Raw genomic sequence first — 19,934 nt, forward strand, 5'->3', positions numbered from 1 at the left:
CTTTACTTTAGAGTTTTTATTATTCTCATATCCTGTTTGTGACTAACTCTCTTGTGAGCTACTTTCATGATGGTGCTCACTGTGACCTTGTCTTACCCAGAGCCTCTCCATATATGTGAATATGTGAAAATCAAATAGTCATTTTTAAGAGAAATATAGGTACAGGAGATTAAAGACGATCTCTTCAAGTGGATTTTAACATAGAAAATATAATCAATGCTAGAGGAAAAATCCTGTCTTAATCAGGGTTTGTTATTACTTCCAGAATTTTCCCAAGTGATTCTTCAATCACTTGGATTGATGGAGTAGAGAATATTATCTCATGGCTCTTCGATTTCTTTCCTTTGCTTTAAAGTTTAAGACTTTTACTGGTAATATTTTATATTATTTTAAGGCACATTTTGTTGAAGCATCTCCATGTTTTGATAAGAATTGCATCCTATCATCTTTTGGCTTCAGAGATAGTTTAAGGGATTTACCCCAGGCCAGGAATTTCAACTCCAGCTCCCAAAGGATATTTCAGTTATTCCTCTTGCTTTGGCTTTAATGTGAAACAGCCACTTAAAATGATATTTAGTTGATATTTGATAAAAAAAAAATAGAGCTTTCAGCTTGCTAATTCAAAGTGAAACATCCAGTGCTTGACTGAAATCAATATCTTACTCAGTCAACAATTCTTCTATTTCTCTACTGTCCTATAATTTAACTCCAACCTGGCAACTTTTCCAGAACTGAACTTGAAATGCCCAGGGACACTGTGAAATGAGTGAAATTAACATTCCTTACCATCAAATGTTAGGGGTAATAAAAAGCTGTTATTTAATGTCAGTATATGCAAGAAGTTCCCATGTGGACAATGGTATCTCACATGATTGCCGTCTGAATCCAATTTTTACATTTCAGAACACCAGGGTCTATATAACAGGAGTGTAAACATGCCTTAGGCCATTACATTTTGTGTAAGTTTATTACTGGGCAAGTTAAGATCTACATCTTAAACTCAAAGAAAAGCTATAGCAAATTCACAAGTAATCTTTGTTTTTATACCTTAAACTCAGATTATTGCACAATTACTAAGCATGTAAAAAACTGTGTCTGGAATGCCCAAATATGTTTGAATTCTTGATGTCTCTTATTTAAGAATAAGAGCTTAAGTTGGCTAACATTTTGTATTGAATTGTAGAATGGTTAATACTTAATTCCTTATTTGTAAGTTTTCTATCCAACAAAATTATTCCAAAAGTTCTCTTTTTTGAACTAAAAATATTTCAGCTGAAGTCTTTATTAAGATGTTTAGTATAGGCATTGGATATTGATTAGCCTGTGTTGTCAGAGAGTTGAAATTGGATTGTTGTCATCTGTCTGGCACAGAGACTAGAATTTTTGAGACTATTTTTTACTGTGCTTTTACAGCAATATACAGAATAGTATATTGTTAAATTGTTTTATTATAAAAGTTTGTAATTTTTTCAATGAGTATGTTAAAATTGCCTCTGGGATTGAATTAATCAGATGAAATAAATCAGCATTGTATTAGTTAGTTTTCACGCTGCTGATAAAGACATACCGGAGACTGGGTAATTTATAAAGAAAAAAAGGTTTGGCCAGGCGCGGTGGCTCACGCCTGCAATCCCAACATTTTGGGAGGCCGTGGTTAGGAGGTTAGGAGGTCCTGGCCAACATGGCGAAACCACGTCTCTACTAAAAATACAAAAATTAGCTGGGCGCATTGGTGGGCGCCTGTAATCCCAGCTACTCGGGAGGCTGAGGCAGGGAGAATCGCTTGAACCCGGGAGGCAGATGCTGCAGTGAGTGGAGATTGCGCCACTGCACTCCAGCCTGGGCGACAGAGCAAGACTCAGTCTCAAAAAAAAAAAAAAAAAAAAAATTAGCGGGGTGTGGTGGTTGGAGCCTGTAATCCCAGCTACTGTGGTGGCTGAGGCAGGAGAATCGCTTCAACCCGGGAGGCAGAGGCTGCGGTGAAACGAGATCGCACCATTGCACTCCAGCCTGGGCGACAAGAGCAAAACTCCGTCTCAAAAAAAAAAAAAAAAAAAAAAGGGGGCCGGGCGCAGTGGCTGATGCCTGTAAACCCAGCACTTTGGGAGGCTGAGGCGGGTGGATCACGAGGTCAGGAGATCGAGACCATCCTGGCTAACACGGTGAAACCCCATCTCTACTAAATATACAAAAAAATTGGCCGGGCGTGGTGGCGGGTGCCTGTAGTCCCAGCTACTCGGGAGGCTGAGGCAGGAGAATGGCGTGAACCCGGGAGATGGAGCTTGCAGTGAGTCGATATCACGCCACTGCCCTCCAGCCTGGGCGACAGAGACTGACTCCGTCTCAAAAAAAAAAAAAAAGGAAAAAAGGTTTAGACCGGGCACAGTGGCTCACACCTGTAATCCAGCACTTTGGGAGGCCCGGACAGGTGGATCACAAGGTCAGATGGTCAACACCATCCTGGCCAACATGGTGAAACCCCATCTCCACTAAAAAATAAAATACAAAAATTAGCTGTATGTGGTGGCGCCCACCTATAATCCTAGCTACTTGGGAGACTGAGGCAGGATAATCGCTTGAACCCACGAGGTGGAGATTTCAGTGAGCCCAGATTGCGCCACTGCACTACAGTTCCACATGGCTGGGGAGGCCTCACCATCATAGCGGAAGAGGAAGGGATGTGTTACATGGCCGCAGGCAAGAGAGAACCAGAGCCAAGTTAAAGGGGTAATCCCTTATAAAATCATCAGATCTCGTGAGACTTATTTACTACCATGAAGTCAGTATGGGGGAAACCACCCCCATGATTCAATTATCTCCCACGACACGTGGGAATTACGGGAGCTACAATTCAAGATGAGATTCTGGTGGGAATATAGCCAAACCATATCAAGCATTACATAAAGTAAAAAAAAAAAAAAGCTATTAAGAAAGAAAGGGAAAGAAAGGAAGTACCCAAGAGAGTACTTTAGAAAAACACTGTTATTTCCCATGTAAAAGAGCTCATTTCCTAATGCATATATTAATATTAAAAGTTAAATCTTCTTCACTGGATAGCTATGTTCATATGAGTTTATATATGTAAGTTTCTATCCAGGGTATTTATTAGTCATTTATTTATGTGTTCTTTGATAAACCGTATAGGTTATTTTTCAAACAGAATTCTAAATGAGCTTTTTATCTATCTGCTGAATTAGTAACTTTACACGATATGCTTTGGGGTGTAAGGAAGCCAGTGGTTAATTTTAGATGAAAGATCTTTAGCTGTAAAGATCTTCAAACACAATCAGCTTTTAAACTTCATGCTTCTGTATCATTTCAGGAAACATGCAGTTTTCTCTACATGACATGCTTAACACAATGACAGTGGAAGGGTTCAGAAATGAAGCTAACAGGAAATAAGGGACCAGAATGATATTGCAGTTTTGCTGTGCTAGTCAAATCATACCAAGATAACCTAGATGTTATTTCTGTGTACAATAGAAAGTTGGGGTCTAATTATGTTTATTTTCCCTCTGTTGTCTCAGAACCATTTAGTCTAGTTTCTTTATGTCCTCACTCTATGTCATGTCTGTCCTATATATGAGGTTCTGTTTTAAGACAATGCACCTCTGAAAAAATACCGCATTACAAGGCGTTTTATCTTGCTATCTGGTACATCAGGTCTTCAAGGCTGTTTATCTAAGTCTTGCTATCTGGTACATCAGGTCTTCAAGGCTTTTTATCTAAGTCTTGCTATCTGGTACATCAGGTCTTCCTCTTCTGTTCTCTTTTTTTGTCTTGGCTATTTTGGTCCTTAGCATTTCCATTTGAAATCTAGGATCCAGTTTATCTGTAGAATCTCTTGAATTTTAAATATAGACAATCATTTTGATTGCAAATGGATAGCTGTGTCACTCTCTTCCTACTACTTACAAATGTTATTTATTATTGTCTTACATTACTGAATTAGCTAGGCTGTCCAGCATTATGCTGAATAGTAGATGTTATAGTGGGATTCTTGTTATTCCTGACATTAAAGAAAATGCTTTTATTGGTTCACCATTATGTATGATGTTTGCTGTAAGTTTTTAGTAGAGACTCTTTATATGGTTAAGGAAGTATTCTTTTATTACTAGTTTGATAAGAGGTATTTTATTTTGTTGTTTTTTCATTTTGCTAAGAGTTTTGATCACAAATGAGTGATAATGTTATAAATGCTTTTTAAAAGCATTTAGTATCTATTGAGATGATAGTATGTTTTATGATAATTCTCTTTCCTTTTTTTGAGAGAGAGAGTCTCACTCTGTCTCCCAGGCTGGAGTGAAGTAGCACGGTCTTGGCTCACTGCAACCTCTGCCTCCCGGGTTCAAGCAATTCTCGTGCCTTAGCCACCTGAGTAGCTGGAATTACAGGCTCACACCACTACACCCAGCTAATTTGTATATTTTTTTGTAGAGACGGGGTTCCACTGTGTTGGTCAGGCTGGTCTCAAACTCCTGACCTCAAGTGATCTGCCTGCCTCGGCCTCCCAAAGTGCTGGGATTACAGACGTGAGCCACTGCACCTGGCCTGGTTTTTCTCTTTCAATGTAGTTTATTATACAGATGGATGTTCTGATATAACATCTTGTATTCCTGAGACAAACACAAAATATAATTATGCAAATAACTACAGAAATGTCATGTAAAAAGTACAGCCTCATTAATGAGTTACAACTGTTGAAAGAATATTTTAAAAGGAAAGATAAGCATTTGTTAGCTGCTATTGGGCCTCTGCCAAATCTTAGACTTCAAGATATTTTTGCAGAGAAATATAGATAGCTACCAGCCTATGCTGAGAATTTTCAAATGTCTTCTTTACTTCAGTGAAATACAATATAAAAGAGCATGATTTTGAAAATTAACAAAAATAAAAAATAATTACTTTGCTTTCATGCAGAATTCAGCAGGTGGACACTGGTATTTATGTGGTAATTGACTGAATGAGAAAATGTTATAGGTTTAACTTTTAATGCTGTTAACTTTTTTTTCATTTTTTGAGATGGAGTCTTGCCCTGTCCCCCAGGCTGGAGTGCAATGGCACCATCTCGGCTCACTGCAACCTCTGCCTCCCAGGTTTCAGTGATTCTCTTGCCTCAGCCTCCTGAGTAGCTGGGATTACAGGTGCCCGCCACCACCCCCAGCTAATTTTTGTACTTTTAGTAGAGACGGGGTTTCACCATGTTGGCTAAGCTGGTCTCAAACTCCTGACCTTGTGATCCGCCTGCCTCGGCCTCCCAAAGTGCTAGGATTACAGGCGTGAGCCATGGCGCCCCGTGTAGTGCTGCTAACTTTTAATGTTATAGGGAGAAAATATAATTTCTTCATGCTGTGGAAACATTGACCATGCCAACAAAACCAATAAAAAGTTTTATATAGAATGCTTTTCAAATAGAAGCTGCAGGCTGGGCATAGTGGCTCACACCTGTAATCCCAGCACTTTGGGAGGCCAAGGTGGGGGTGGATTACCTGAGGTTGGGAGACCAACCTGAGAACAATCTGGCCAACATAAGTGAAACCCCATCTCTACTAGAAATAGAAAAATTAGCCAGGCGTGATGGTGCATGCCTGTAATCCCAGCTACTCAGGAGGCTGAGGCAGGAGAATTGCTTGAATCCAGGAGGCAGAGGTTGCAGTAAACCCAGATTGAGCCACTGCACTCCAAACTGGGGGACAGAGTGAGACTGTGCCGCAACAAAACAAAACAAAACGAAACGAAACAAAACGAAACACCAAATAGAAACTGCAACTAATAATCACACTTTTTCCACTCTGTAGGCTTTTTAAAATTGTTTTGATATTTAAAACAAATAGGTCCAGGAATTATAACAATTATGCTTTTCCTGGATAAGAATAATCTCTTAATTATTACATTTTTTATTTACTATTTTGGTGCTCTTAGACCTTTTCCACTATTTATTTCTAAGCTCAACATTTTTAAGTAACCTGGAAAACAGTTCCATTGTTCTGATGGGCATTTCATTTAGTATCCCAAATTTGAACTCCTTTATATGTATATTTCTCCCTGAAAGAAATTCGTGGCTGTAAATCATGGAATTCTTATTAGTTTAGTCAATTCTTGTCTCTTTCAAGGACATTTTCCCACATATCTATACATGTGGTGAGTGCTACATCTCAGTTGGGTGGGGACTGGACTGGCTGATGCAAACTGGGCAGGAATGATTGGCAGTAGCTCTCCCATTTTAGCAAGGAGCACCAGCCTCACTCCACAAAATCTGGACACAGAAGCCAGGGCCAGAAAAAATGGTTTTGCTAGGAATTAACCATCACCGTCACTTTCTGAACCTGGGAGCTTCTAGATAGGCAACCAGTTATTTCCAGGTCATCCTCTTCCCACTAGACTCCAGGAATATATAAACTTAAAGTCAAGACTTGGCAAGCTAGATTTTTATGATTCACGTTTAACCTTTTATGTGATGCGATTTCTTTCTTTCTTTCTTTTTTTTTTTTTTTTGAGATGGAGTCTACTCTGCTGCCCAGCCTGGAGTGCAGTGGCGTGATCATGGGTCACTGCAACCTCCGCCTCTGGGGTTCAAGTGATTCTCCTGCCTCAGCCTCCTGAATAGCTGGGATTACAGGCACGGACCACCACACCCAGCTAATGTTTGTATTTTTAGTAGAGACGGGGTTTCACCATGTTGGCCGGGCTGGTCTCGAACTCCTGGCTTCAGGTGATCTGCCTGCCTCGGCCTCCCAAAGTGCTGGGATTACAGGCATGAGCTGCCGCACCTGGTCTGTGGTTTGATTTTTGATGAAACTTTGTTTTGAGGCTTGAGCCCAATTTTCCTTTTTATCTAATTAGTATTCCATTAATATTCTTTAAAAACTTTCTTAGTAGAGAATCAACTATTTAAACTCACCATTTTAAATAAATAATCGTCATTATATGCTTTTATTCATTTAGTTACCATAATTATTATTTATCTTTAGTGTGCTGTATTCATAGTGTTTATTCTTGACTACAGAATGAGATCAAAGTCATTATTACTAATGCTAATGATTGTTTGCCATTGTGCTATGTACCTTATGTGTATTACCTTATTAATTTACAAATCCATGTTAATATCACTATTTATAAAAAGTGGTCTTTGAAATTCAGGGAGATTTTAACTGGCCAAAGCCCAAATTCAAAGAATTGAATTTCAAATGAAAACATTTCTTTCTCAGTTGTTTGATCTTACAAAATTAAAATATATTCCACTACGAGTGCTTAAAGTCATTAACCATTTATAAACAATGAAAATGAAAAGATACAAATCACTGAAAACTCATAAGATTATAATGACTGAATTCGCCGGTATTAGCAAATATTTTGAAATGTAAGAGTAGTTGGCTTTCTTCCTCTACAGAGGGAATGAAGGAAGATTGTCCCATCTCCGCAGAGGTCTCGAGATGGGGTGTGTTTTGTGGTGCAAGTAACCCAGTAAAACCCAGTAGCATGGACGTAGTCAGAGGGAACCAGAGGGCAGTGTTTCCCTAGGCCTTGGATGCCTAGAGGGAAAGCCACAGGTGAGGAAAGAGAGGCAAAGACAGGTTGGCATGGCACTCACATTCCTCTTGCGTGTGCCCAGCCCTTGGCTGTCCTTACCCAGATGTCCTCATAAACTCTGAGCTGTGTCACAAGAGCAAACAAAACAGGGAAAATATCAAATATTACACATTGCCAGTGACTAAAAGCAGGGCAAAATCATCTTAAAGTGGGAAGTTTTTTGCTCCATGCTCTGAAGGTTGGTGTGTAGCTACCCTCTTAATCTGAATATTTTTATAAATAAAGTTTGAATTTGGTTATTTCACTGTAATGTTCTAACTAGTGCCAAGAGAGAGTCATGATCTGATTTCAACCAAGTTTCCCCATATGTAATTAGATAGTGATTTATAATTTTGGTTCCTTTAATTAAAGGATTCCTTTGGTATCCTTTAATGTCTCCAGTTATCTCAAGAGATGCGATAAAGTTTTCCAAAAAATTCTGAAGAAAAATATTGAGACATCTCTAGAGGGCTTTTAAAATAATCCCTCCCTTTTTCTTTTTCCAGAATTGCACCATGCCAAACTACAAACTCACTTATTTTAATATGAGGGGGAGAGCAGAAATTATTCGTTACATATTTGCTTATTTGGACATACAGTATGAAGACCACAGAATAGAACAAGCTGACTGGCCTGAAATCAAATCAAGTAAGTAGCACGAATGATAAATGTAGGAAAAATATGCTTTCAAAACCCTTTGTTTTTCCTCAGGGAAATGAAAAAAAAAATCAAGGTTTTCAAAGCTCATGTAGCTTTAAATTGAGAAGCAGCAGTTCAGACTAAATAAATGCTGTGTAATCAAGCAAATCTCCTATTAGAGGTGAAAACACAAAACTTACAGAAAGAGAATATAAAGGTAAACCAGTATAAAGCTTTATCAGATGAAAAGATGAGCTGAAATAAACATGAGACATTGTTTGTTTGTTTTTCTGTTTTGTCACTGGGATAGCTGAAGTGCACAGAGTTTAGGTAATTTTTCCAGTTTCACGACCCTAGAAAGTAGAACTGAGTTTCAAACCCAGGTCAGTTTAATATCAAGCTCAAGCTATTTGCACTAGACAATGCCAAAACAACACTACTATGATAATAGGCATATTAACAATGAATTGCCACAGCCTTTGGAAGCACGAGCGCCTTAAAAGTCATTGCCCCTACAGCCATTCTTTTTCTTAGCAGAGACCTCTTCTCTGGTGAGATAGTGTATCTTATTTCTTATTCTCATGATACTTTACCATTAATATCCAAATGTTTATTCCGATATCAGAATTTACACATGGGATTTTAAGACAGTGAATATATAATAGGTGAACATTACTTTTATCCACTAATTAATTAGACCAAGATGGATAGAAAGGTGCAGATATTACATGTAATAAATTTTGCCTGTTAGCTTTGAAATATAAGTTCACTGAGTGCCTCATTCCCTATTCTACCTGAACTTTTCATTGTTATTGAAAATGGAATTTCTGTATTTTCTTAATATTTCCATAGATTTTCAGAGTTGAAAGGAATCTTAAAGTTCATGATGGTTAGGATATAGTTTCAAATGTTTTAATAGACAAAGACACAATGTAAAATTGTCTTAAAAAGGATAGAAATTTCATTTACACAAAACCCCAAGTGGTTATCATGATTTTGCTCCATACAGTTGTCAAAGATTAGGTTTCTTGTTGATCTGCCACCCCTTGGTGTCTTATTTACACAGTGTGAGATAGCTCACGCTCCTTCCACATTGTAGCTCAGAGAAAGTGCGAAAGAGAGAGGGGAACACCCCTTCCTTTTAACAGCATGACTGGAAAGTTGCATACGTCACTTGGTAAGCCCAGTGGTCACATATTACTACAAGGATAATTGAGAAATGCTGATTTAATTGTGGATAATCATTTGCACAGCTAAAAATCCAGAGTTTTATTACTCTAAGAAGAAAGGAAAGAATAGGTACTACTAAGGAGCAGTTTCTATTACAGATGTTATTTGGTCTCATCTGCTGTCCAATTTAGCAGTGCTCTCTGGTGGTTGAAACCTGCTATGACACTCCCTCTGCTAGAACCTAGAAAATCTCCAGTCAACACATTCCATCATTGGATACTTTTATTAAAATGTTCTCCTGGACAAACTTGGTAAATTGCACATATGAGTTTATATTTTCTCTCTTTAAAAAGTTTTTTCTGTCCTTTAATAACACTGAAGTACTTTAAAAAAGGGCCGAAGTCCATAAGGACAAAGAAATAAAGCTTGAATGTAGACATGATAGCACACAATTCTGGAAGCTAAAAAGCAGGCCAAAGAATGGTAAAGTGACTTAGTAGGCCCAAAGTTCGAACATAAACCTTGAGGAGGAGAAAGCAAGCTAAATCACCAGAGATACAGAAAAAGGCTCATGAATTTGTAGTAGCAGATAACTCTAAAAGTTGAGCTGACAGAGGATTGACTGGAAAAATGTTGATGGAGAATTTTTCTTGACCCCTTTGTCGGACTTGTGATGGGGTGCCCCATTTACTTGGCCCACTGCACTCAATCCCTTGTGGGAGGGAGCACGTGAGCAAGTGAGCATGGGATCCAGCTGACCACTTTGGGCGCTGGCGGGAGCAAGCTCTGTGCGGGCCCCGCAGCAGCACCCAGGTTGAGGTGCCTGTGACCCCTGAAGCCCCAGAGGGCACGTTACAATGCTCTCTTAGCCCTGCCATCCATGGACAGCGGTGTATTATCAGCTCAGTGGGCCTCTTGCCTCATCACATGGGGTGGCTGCCCCCCACCAGCAAGGGCAAAGGGCCAGTGTGACAGCCTTTTTTGGGTCCCTGTACTTGGTGGGTCCCTGCACTTGGTGGGTCCCAAGCTGTTGTCCAGCGTCCAAGAAGAACTACGTTGTCCAGACACTTGAAAGACGGTGAAGGCAGAAAATTGTATTAAGTGATGGAAATGGCTCTCAGCAGAGAGGGGAGCTGGAGAGAGGACAGGGTGGGCAGGTAGTCTTCCCCTGAAGTCAAGTCATCTCTCCTCCGAAGTCCAGCCATCTCTCTGAAGTCAAGTCAACTCTCTCCAGCTGAGCCGCTTTTCTTTCCTCTACCAACTGAGTCTGGGGTATTTATAGGCACAGGATTGTGGGGCGGGGTGGGCTATAGGTAGTTTTGGAAAAGGCAACATTCAATTGGTAAAAAAGCATTATTCAGAAAGAACCAATCAGGAGACAGCAAGCAAACAGGAATAGATTTTCTTATGTTGGGCCGCAGGTTTCAGGCTTTTTGGCTTGAAGGTGGGGTTTCACTGGGGACCTGCTGCTGTCTGCCTAGAATTTCTCTGCCTCCTGCCTCTATCAATGTGAAGAAGCACTGTGACCACCATATCCCTTCTCGTCCCTAGAATAAGCGTGGAGGTTACTCTCAGGGGAGGATAGACCAGAGGCTTCTGGGACAACAGACATGTCTGAGAACACAACGCTATAGTAAAGGTGGGATTCCATGGAAGTATAGAAACTAAATGGTGAGCTCTGTAGCACCTTTCCCCTGCTCTACAATCAGAAGGCTACAACCAGGCTAATATTCCTCGAGCAGAAATTGGAGAAATTCTCTCTGGGGAAGCTGATCAGCCCAAGTTAATGAACGAATGAGAGTTTCTTAATGAAACAGCCCAGCCCAATCTGTTGGCAAGCCCCTCCCATGCACACTGAGCTTACAGGTAGGTTTTATTTCTTTGCCTTTTAAGACATAAATGGCAATCAAAAATCAATAGATATTTGAGAAAAATCTAACATAAAACATACCTAAACAAAGAAGCAGAAAAAAAAAGCAACTCTGAGGAAACCAAGATGATTTAGCAAGAAAAAAAAACCACTTCAAATATTTTTTAAAATCCTCAGAGAAATAAGAGAAGATATTCTATCCATGAAACAAGAACACTGTAATAGCAAACTAAATATGGCCTGAGAAGGACTCTGTACTACTATATTTGAGTCCCTGTAGATGAATTCTAACCTAACTTAATAAGTAGACAAGATTAAAACCTAACTTAGGAATATGCACCTATAAGAAGAGCTGAGTCTTGGCCAATCCCAGCAGCTACACTTCAACCACTCATATACTGCTGAGTGTTCAAACTGTGTTCAAATAAGGCAAACTCTGGGCTGTAACCAATCCAGTTGTTTCTGTACCTCACTTCTGATTTTTGTATGTCACTTTACTTTTTTTGTCTATAAATTTGTTCTGATCATGAGGCCTCCCCTGGAGCCCCTGTGATTCTGCTGTGATTCTGGGGACTTCCCAATTTGCAAATCGTTCATTGCTCAGTTAAACTCCTTTAAATTTAATTTGGCTGAAGTTTTTCTTTTAACAAAGGGGTGCTGTCAAAAGAAATATTCAGAGACAAACAGTTCTTGAAAATTAAAAATACGATACAAACACATCAATAAAATGACAAAAAATAAGGATATTTTTCCCAAAAGTACAAAAATAGGACAAATAAATGAAAAATAAAAGAAGAAAGAAAGGAAACTTGAGGCTCAGTTTAGGAGGTCCAACTTTCAAATAAAATTCTGGAAAGAGAGAACAGAAAATAGAAGGGAGACTAATTTTGAAAGACTATTCCTTACACAAAGTTGAGATCTGTCTCCTTATAGCTTTCATAGATTGGTCTTGTACTTAATAATTTTAATCCATGGAGAACCAGTTTACTCCTTTTACAACCAAATATTTAAAGAAACCTAGTTTCTTTAAAGACATCATAGAAAAAAGCTATTGCTGAGTGGTTAGTTCAATACAAATGTGCTGAGTGAAGATAAAGGTCTTTGGCAGAATTTGTAACTGGGTCCCATTTAATTCATGCATCTGTACCTCTACCTACATAACAAATTTTGGAACTTCCTTGTTAATTTCTCTGGTAATCATTGTGAATTTTAGTCCAACTTTCCCATCCCTGACTCTACTTCTTGATTTAGATGCCATTTTTCCCTGGACTATCTGAGATTTACAATCACATCCGGGTCCAAAGGACAATTCACTTTTCTTTCTTGAGTGCTCATTTATATTCCCCAATTAGCATTTCTTCACCACTCAAGTAGGTATCCTCCAAACAAGTTCCTGTTACTGTACATCTGCCATTTAAGGTGTGATACCTATGGAGAACACAGTGTTTAAGGCACAAGAACAGCACAGAGCAAAATGGGACCATCATCCCTGTCACAAGACTAGACATCATTGTAAGACATTTTACCAAGATCACTGTAATTATTTTGCCAGCCACATCACATTGAGGCCTCATATTCAGTGTAACAAAACTCCTTAATGCTTTCAAGGCTTTAGAATACTCCTATTGACACCTCCAACAACACTGGAATTATTATTATTTTTTCTGGAATCAAATGAAGGACTTAGCATTTGCCTTCTTAAATGTCTTCGTGTTAGATGCAGCCCAATGTTCCAGTTGTGGGCAGTTATCCCAAGGTTGGCTCAAACACTTTCAGTAGCTAAAAGCTCACTATCTCACAAGAAAACACATTCAGTTGTCAATGGCTCTAATGAGAACAAAATTATTCTTCATCTGCCCTTTATTCTACTACCCTTTGATTCTAGTTTCACATTTTAGAGGTAGTCAGAATAAGTCAAATTTTTCTTCTATTTGATAGTTCTGTCCTATTTGAGGTGGTTATGTTCCACTTAGCTAGTTTTATCTCCTCCAGGTGAAGAGTGCCAAGGTTCTTCAACCAATCCTCAAAAAAATAAGATTTTCAAATCTCTCACTAATTTGGAGACTATTCTCTGAGCTTGCTCTGATTTTTAATATCTTCCTCAAAACATGGCTCATAGAACTAAGAAAACAGCTGGGCAAGGGTTCCAAGTGACCTCAGTGTGAAGCTTACCTTTACCAGGTGTGTGACCAGTGCAATTTATATAACCTCTTAACTTCATCCCTTCATTTATAAAATGAGATAGTTATCACCTACTTCATTCATAGGGTTGTTGTAAGTAAAAGAAGACCTAATGGGCATGCTAAATATTTAGTACAATGCCTAGCACAAAAAAAACCCTCCCTGCGAAAAAATTAGGCATTTTGATTCCTTCTTGTTCACATATTTTGCTTCAAATAAGGCATCCCAACTCATGTCAATTTCATTTGAGACTTTGTTTTGCTCACTGAAGTATCTCAGGCACCAAAAATAGTAGTTGGGACACTCATTACTTAAAGGTAAGTACTTAAAGGTATTTTTATTCTGTATGTGAAGTACAGTTCTCTTATACTTATTTAGGTGTGCATATGAAAGATACTTGAAGGAGATACACAAAGTTGATTCTAGTAGTTGTGTGAGGGTCATCAGACTGTGACTGGCACTTTATTCTTTTCTCTCTTAAAATAATTTTATGTCCAAAACTAAGGCACTGGTTGGGAAAATTGTGATCAATACACATGGCAAAGTATTATGTAGTCATTAAAAAAAGATGATGTTTCATTGATTTAGAAAGATGTTTAAAAGATACTGTGAAATGAAAAGTGATTTACAAAACATTATATGCATTACAATTTGTTTTAAAATATATATGGGAAATCAATTAAAATATTAAAATGGTTAAAACTATGTGGCTGAATTATTTTTATCAGTTTATAATTTTTCTATAATAAATGTATATTACTTTGTGATAAAAATATAATAGTAAGTTTAGATAAGAAAATAGTAGGATTTACAGATAAAATATTAATATGGTATCTGCTATCAGTCTGTCCGATATTTATGCAAAAATGCTTGCTGCCTTGCTATACATTTCAAATAGTCCCTCATCAAAATGAAGTGGGGCTTCAAAATTAATGACTAGAGGTACCTGACACTCATCTCCTCAAAGAAGGATCAAAATAGCAAGTAGATAACCACACATCTAATACAGCATCTAAGAGAGAAGACTGGAATTCAGCTGGGAAGTGATGGGAAACCTCTGAGGCACAGAAAGAAAAGGAAGCAAAGCAGCTGACGTAGCTGGAATCAGCTTGGAGCCAGGAGGGACTCCCCATTGTGGGGAAAAGGTAAGAGAGATATCCCCAGTGGTCCACATTTACTCTGCAGACTCCTGCAATTCTAGCCATGGGAGAGCCCCCTTGGGCCTTATGGGCCCTGAGACTAGGGTAGGGAGTGCCTGGAGTCCATGTGAGAACATTGTTCCAGAGAGGAAGTTTGTGCTGTGTCCTACACACCCCCTGAGACCCAAGTAGCTGCATCATGGTGCCACTTGGAGAGCCCAGTCCCCACAAGAAAGACTATATCTTGCCCTGGAACCCAAAAGCCCGTGCATCTCCACATCCCTGGAGCCCTGCTGACATCCCCCCACAACAACCCAGAGGGCTGCAGCATTGCAATGCTGGCTTCACTTAGTGTTGTGGCTGGGTCCCCAGCACTTTAGCCCATGTAGTGTCCCAAACCTTGGGGAATAGACAGTGTTGCATACCAGAGTGGCTGCTGCTGTAACACAGGAGGCTAAAGCATGCACTCTCCAGAGTCTGAGAGCTGCCTGCCTGGGGCTGTTGCCACAGACAGCAACCATACCTTCTCTAGTATCAGGGCCACAGTGTACCTTCATGCACCTTTATGAAGCCTGGGGACCAGCTCACCGATATGCCATTCCAGGACCTGAGGATAGTACTGCCACACTCATCACCACTAGCATTTATGTGCACCATCTGGGGGCCTGAGGACCAGTCCACCCCACCCACTACCACTGCCATTGGCACCCAAGCACATTATCCAGGGGTCTGGGGATCCACGTGCCCTGCCTGCTGCCACTGGTGCAAACATGCATTCTCAGGAGACCTGAGGACAGGCCTATCTTGCCTGTCACTGCTGCTGCCAATTCCTGAATGCATTGTCCAGTGGCCTGAGGATCAACCTACTCCACCAGCCACCACCAGTGCTTGTGCACATCATCCAGGGGCTTGAGGTCACCTGTTCTGCTTGCCACTGTCATTGGGACTCACAAGCATTGTCTGGGGGGCTGGATCTGCCTTACCCAGCACTGCTGGTACCAGTGCATCCCATTCAGGGGCCTAGAAATCCACACACCCAGGCCACTGTAGCCACCACTAGTGCCTGAGGATGAATCCACTTGGCATCCCCCTGCCCAGCAAAGCCTTGCCACAGCCTCCACTAATAACTACAGCCTAAGCCACTGAGAAACTCACAGACAGCACTGACGCTGACTATAGCTGAAGAAATCATATGAAGACTACATTATTGCACCTACTTAGAATCAAAGCTAAAGTACCCTACTCAACCAACACTATAGATACATCTATAGGAAAAAGACTTTCCCTACAAAAATCAATCCATAAAACTGAAAGGAGCGACTATTATACCAGATGCACAGAAATCAACATAAAGACACAAGAAATATGAAAAAGCAAGGAAACAAGACATCTCCAAAGGAACCCAATAATTCTCCAGTAACCAATTCCATAAAAAAGGAAATACATGAAATGCCTGAAAAAGAATGGACAATAATGGTATTAAAGAAACTCAGTGAGATACAAAAGAATACAGATAATACAAAGAAATCAGGAAGACAATGATCTGAATGAGAAATTCAGTATAACAGATAGATATAAAAAATATCCAAACAGAATGCTGGAGCTAAAGAATTCAATGAATGAAATAAAAAAAATACAACTAGAGCTTCAACAATAGACTAGATCAAGCAGAAGAATTTCTGAACTTGAAGACAGGTCTTTTGAAATAACCCAGCCAGACCAAAGAAAAAAAATAAAATAAGAGAATGAAAAAGGATGAAGAAAGCCTGCATTACATCATTTGGGAAACCATAAAGCAACCAAATGTTTGAATTTGGGGATTTTGGGAATTCCAGAAGAAGAGATGGACAAAGGCATAGAAAACCAATTAACAAAATGATAGTTAAAACTTCTCTCAAGTCTAGCAAGAGATTTAGACATCCAGATACATGAAGCTCAGGTACAGATTCAACATTAAAGTCATTAAACATTAAAGTCAAAACTGTCAAGTTTGTCAAGTTGTCAAATTTGACTTTGTCCTCAAGAACAAAGAGAATTCCAAAAATAGCAAGAGAAAAGTGTCAAGTCATATGTAAAGGACTCCCTATCAGACTAACAGCAGATTTCTCAGCAGAGATTTTACAGGCCAGGAGACAATGGAATGATATGTTCAAAGTGCTGAAAAAAAAAAAAAAAAAAAAAACCTGCCAGCCAAGAATACTATGGCCAGCAAAGTTATCCTTCAAAAATGAAGGAGAGATCTATTCCAAGATGGCTGAATAGGAGCAGCTCTGGTCTGCAGCTCCCAGCGTGACTGATGCAGAAGACAGATGATTTCTGCATTTCCAACTGAGGTACCTGGTTCATCTCACTGGGACTGGTTGGTCAGTGGGTGCAGCCCATGGAGGACAAGCTGAAGCAGGGTGGGGCATTGCCTCACCCAGGAAGCACAAGAGGTTGGGGGATTTCCCTTTCCTAGCCAAAGGAAGCTGTGACAGACTGTATTGTGGCATGGGGTCCCACGCCCACGGAGCCTTGCTCACTGCTTGTGCAGCAGTTTGAGATTGAACTGCAAGGCGGCAGCCTAGCTGGGGGAGGGGCGTCTGCCATTGCTGAGGCTTGAGTAGGTAAACAAAGCGGCTGGGAAACACGAACTGGGTGGAGTCCACCGCAGCTCAAGAAGGCCTGCCTGCCTCTGTAGACACCACCTCTGGGGACAGTGCATAGCTGAACAAAAGGCAGCAGAAACTTCTCCAGACTTAAACGTCCCTGTCTGACAGCTCTGAAGAGAGCAGTGGTTCTCCCAGCATGGTGTTTGAGTTCTGAGAATGGACAGAGTGCCTCTTCAAGTGGGTCCCTGACCCCCGAGTAGCCTAACTGGGAGACAGCTCCCAGTAGGGACTGACTGACACCTCATACAGCTGGATGTCCCTCTGAGACGAAGCTTCCAGAGGAAGGATCAGGCAGCAATATTTGCTGTTCTGCAATATTTGCTGTTCTGCAGCCTCCGCTGGTGATATCCCGGCAAACAGGGTCTGAAGTGGACCTCCAGCAAACTCCAACAGACCTGCAGCTGAGGGACCTGACTGTTAGAAGGAAAACTAACAAACAGAAAGGAATAGCATCAACATCAACAAAAAGGACATCCACGCCAAAACCCAATCTGTAGGTCACCATCATCAAAGACCAAAAGTAGATAAAACCACAAAGATGGGGAGAAACCAGAGCAGAAAAGCTGAAAATTCTAATAATCACAGCACCTCTTCTTGTCCAAAGGATCGCAGCTCCTTGCCGGTGACGGAACAAAGCTGGATGGAGAATGACGAGTTGACAGAAGTAGGCTTCAGAAGGTCGGCAGTAACAAAATTCTCCGAGCTAAAGGAGGATGTTTGAACCCATCATGAGGAAGCTAAAAACCTTGAAAAAAGATTGGATGAATCTAATTAACTAGATTAATTAGATAATAATTAATTATTAACTCGAATAAACAGTGTAGAGAAGACCTTAAATGACTTGATGGAGCTGAAAACCATGGGATGAGAACATTGTGATGCATGCACAAGCTTCAGTAGCTGATTTGATCAAGTGGAAGAAAGGGTATCAGTGATTGAAGATCAAATTAATGAAATGAAGCAAGAAGAGAAGTTTAGAGAGAAAAGAGTAAAAAGAAATGAACAAAATCTCCAAGAAACATGGGACTATGTGAAAAGACCAGATCTACATTTGATTGGTGTACCTAAACGTGATGGGGAGAATGGAACCAAGCCGGAAAACACTCTTCAGGATATTATCCAGGAGCACTTCCCCAACCTAGCAAGACAGGCCAACATTCAAATTCAGGAAATACAGAGAATACCACAAAGATATTCCTTGAGAAGAACAACTCCAAGACACATAATTGTCAGATTCACCAAGGTTGAAATGAAGGAAAAAATGTTAAGGGCAGCCAGAGAGAAAGGTCGGGTTACCCACAAAGGGAAGCCCGTAAGACTAACAGTGGGTCTCTCGGCAGAAACTCTACAAGCCAGAAGAGAGTGGGGGACAATATTCAACACTCTTAAAGAAAAGAATTTTCAACCCAGAATTTCATATCTAGCCAAAATAAGCTTCATAAGAGAAGGAGAAATAAAATCCTTTACAGCCAAGGAAATGCTGAGAGATTTTGTCAATACCAGGCCTGCTTACAAGAGCTCCTGAAGGAAGAACTAAACATGGAAAGAAACAACCGATACCAGCCACTGCAAAAACCTGCCAAATTGTAAAGACCACCAATGCAAGGAAGAAACTGCATCAACTAATGGGCAAAATAACCAGCTAATATAATGACAGGATCAAATTCACACATAACAATATTAACCTTAAATGTAAATGGCCTAAATGCTCCAATTAAAAGACACAGACTGGCAAACTGGATAAAGAGTCAAGACCCATCAGTGTGCTGTATTCAGGAGACCCATCTCACGTGCAGAGACACACATAGGCTCAAAATAAAGGGACGGAGGAATATCTACCAAGCAAATGGAAAACAAAAAAAAGCAGGGGTTACAATCCAACTCTCTGATAAAACAGACTTTAAACCAACGTAAATCAAAAGAGATAAAGAAGGCCATTACATAATGGTAAAGGGATCAATTCAACAAGAAGAGCTAACTATCCTAAATATATATGCACCCAGTACAAGAGCATCTAGATTCATAAAGCAAGTCCTTAGAGACCTACAAAGAGACTTAGGCTCCCACACAATAATAATGGGAGACTTTAACACCTCACTGTCAATATTAGACAGATCAATGAGAAAGAAGGTTAACAATGATGTCCAGGACTTAAAGTCAGCTCTGCACCAAGCAGACCTAATAGACATCTACAGAACTCTCCACCCTAAATCAACAGAATATACATTCTTCTCAGCACCACACTACACTTATTCTAAAATTGACCACATAGTTGGAAGTAAAGCACTCCTCAGCAAATGTAAAAGAATGGAAATCACAAGAAACTGTCTCTCAGACCACAGTGCAATCAAATTTGAACTCAGGATTAAGAAACTCATTCAAAACCACACCAATACATGGAAACTGAACAAACTGCTCCTGAATGACTACTGGGTACATAACGAAATGAAGGCAGAAATAAAGATGTTCTTTGAAACCAATGAGAACAAAGACACAACGTACCAAAATCTCTGGGACACATTTAAAGCAGTGTGTAGAGGGAAATTTATAGCACTAAATGCCCACAAGAGAAAGCAGGAAAGACCTAAAATTGACACCCTAACATCCCAATTAAGAGAACTAGAGAAGCAAGAGCAAACACATTCAAAAGCTAGCAGAAGGCAAGAAATAAGTAAGACCAGAAAAGAACTGAAGGAGACAGAGAAACAAAAAAAC

At 39.9% G+C, this 19,934-nt stretch overlaps 1 protein-coding gene across 1 annotated transcript in view; it reads left to right on the forward strand.

Annotated features, from left to right (window-relative positions):
- HPGDS (hematopoietic prostaglandin D synthase) overlaps positions 1-19,934 on the forward strand; it is a 46,742-nt gene that overhangs the window by 3,005 nt on the left and 23,803 nt on the right. Inside the window, exon 3 of the mRNA XM_032138410.2 lies at positions 8,076-8,217. Coding sequence (XP_031994301.1) covers positions 8,085-8,217 — 133 coding nt within the window. The 5' untranslated portion in view covers positions 8,076-8,084. The remainder of the gene's footprint in view (positions 1-8,075; positions 8,218-19,934) is intronic.

The sequence above is a fragment of the Hylobates moloch genome, unplaced genomic scaffold (assembly GCF_009828535.3).
Source record: "Hylobates moloch isolate HMO894 unplaced genomic scaffold, HMol_V3 SCAFFOLD_2, whole genome shotgun sequence".
Lineage (NCBI taxonomy): Eukaryota > Metazoa > Chordata > Mammalia > Primates > Hylobatidae > Hylobates > Hylobates moloch.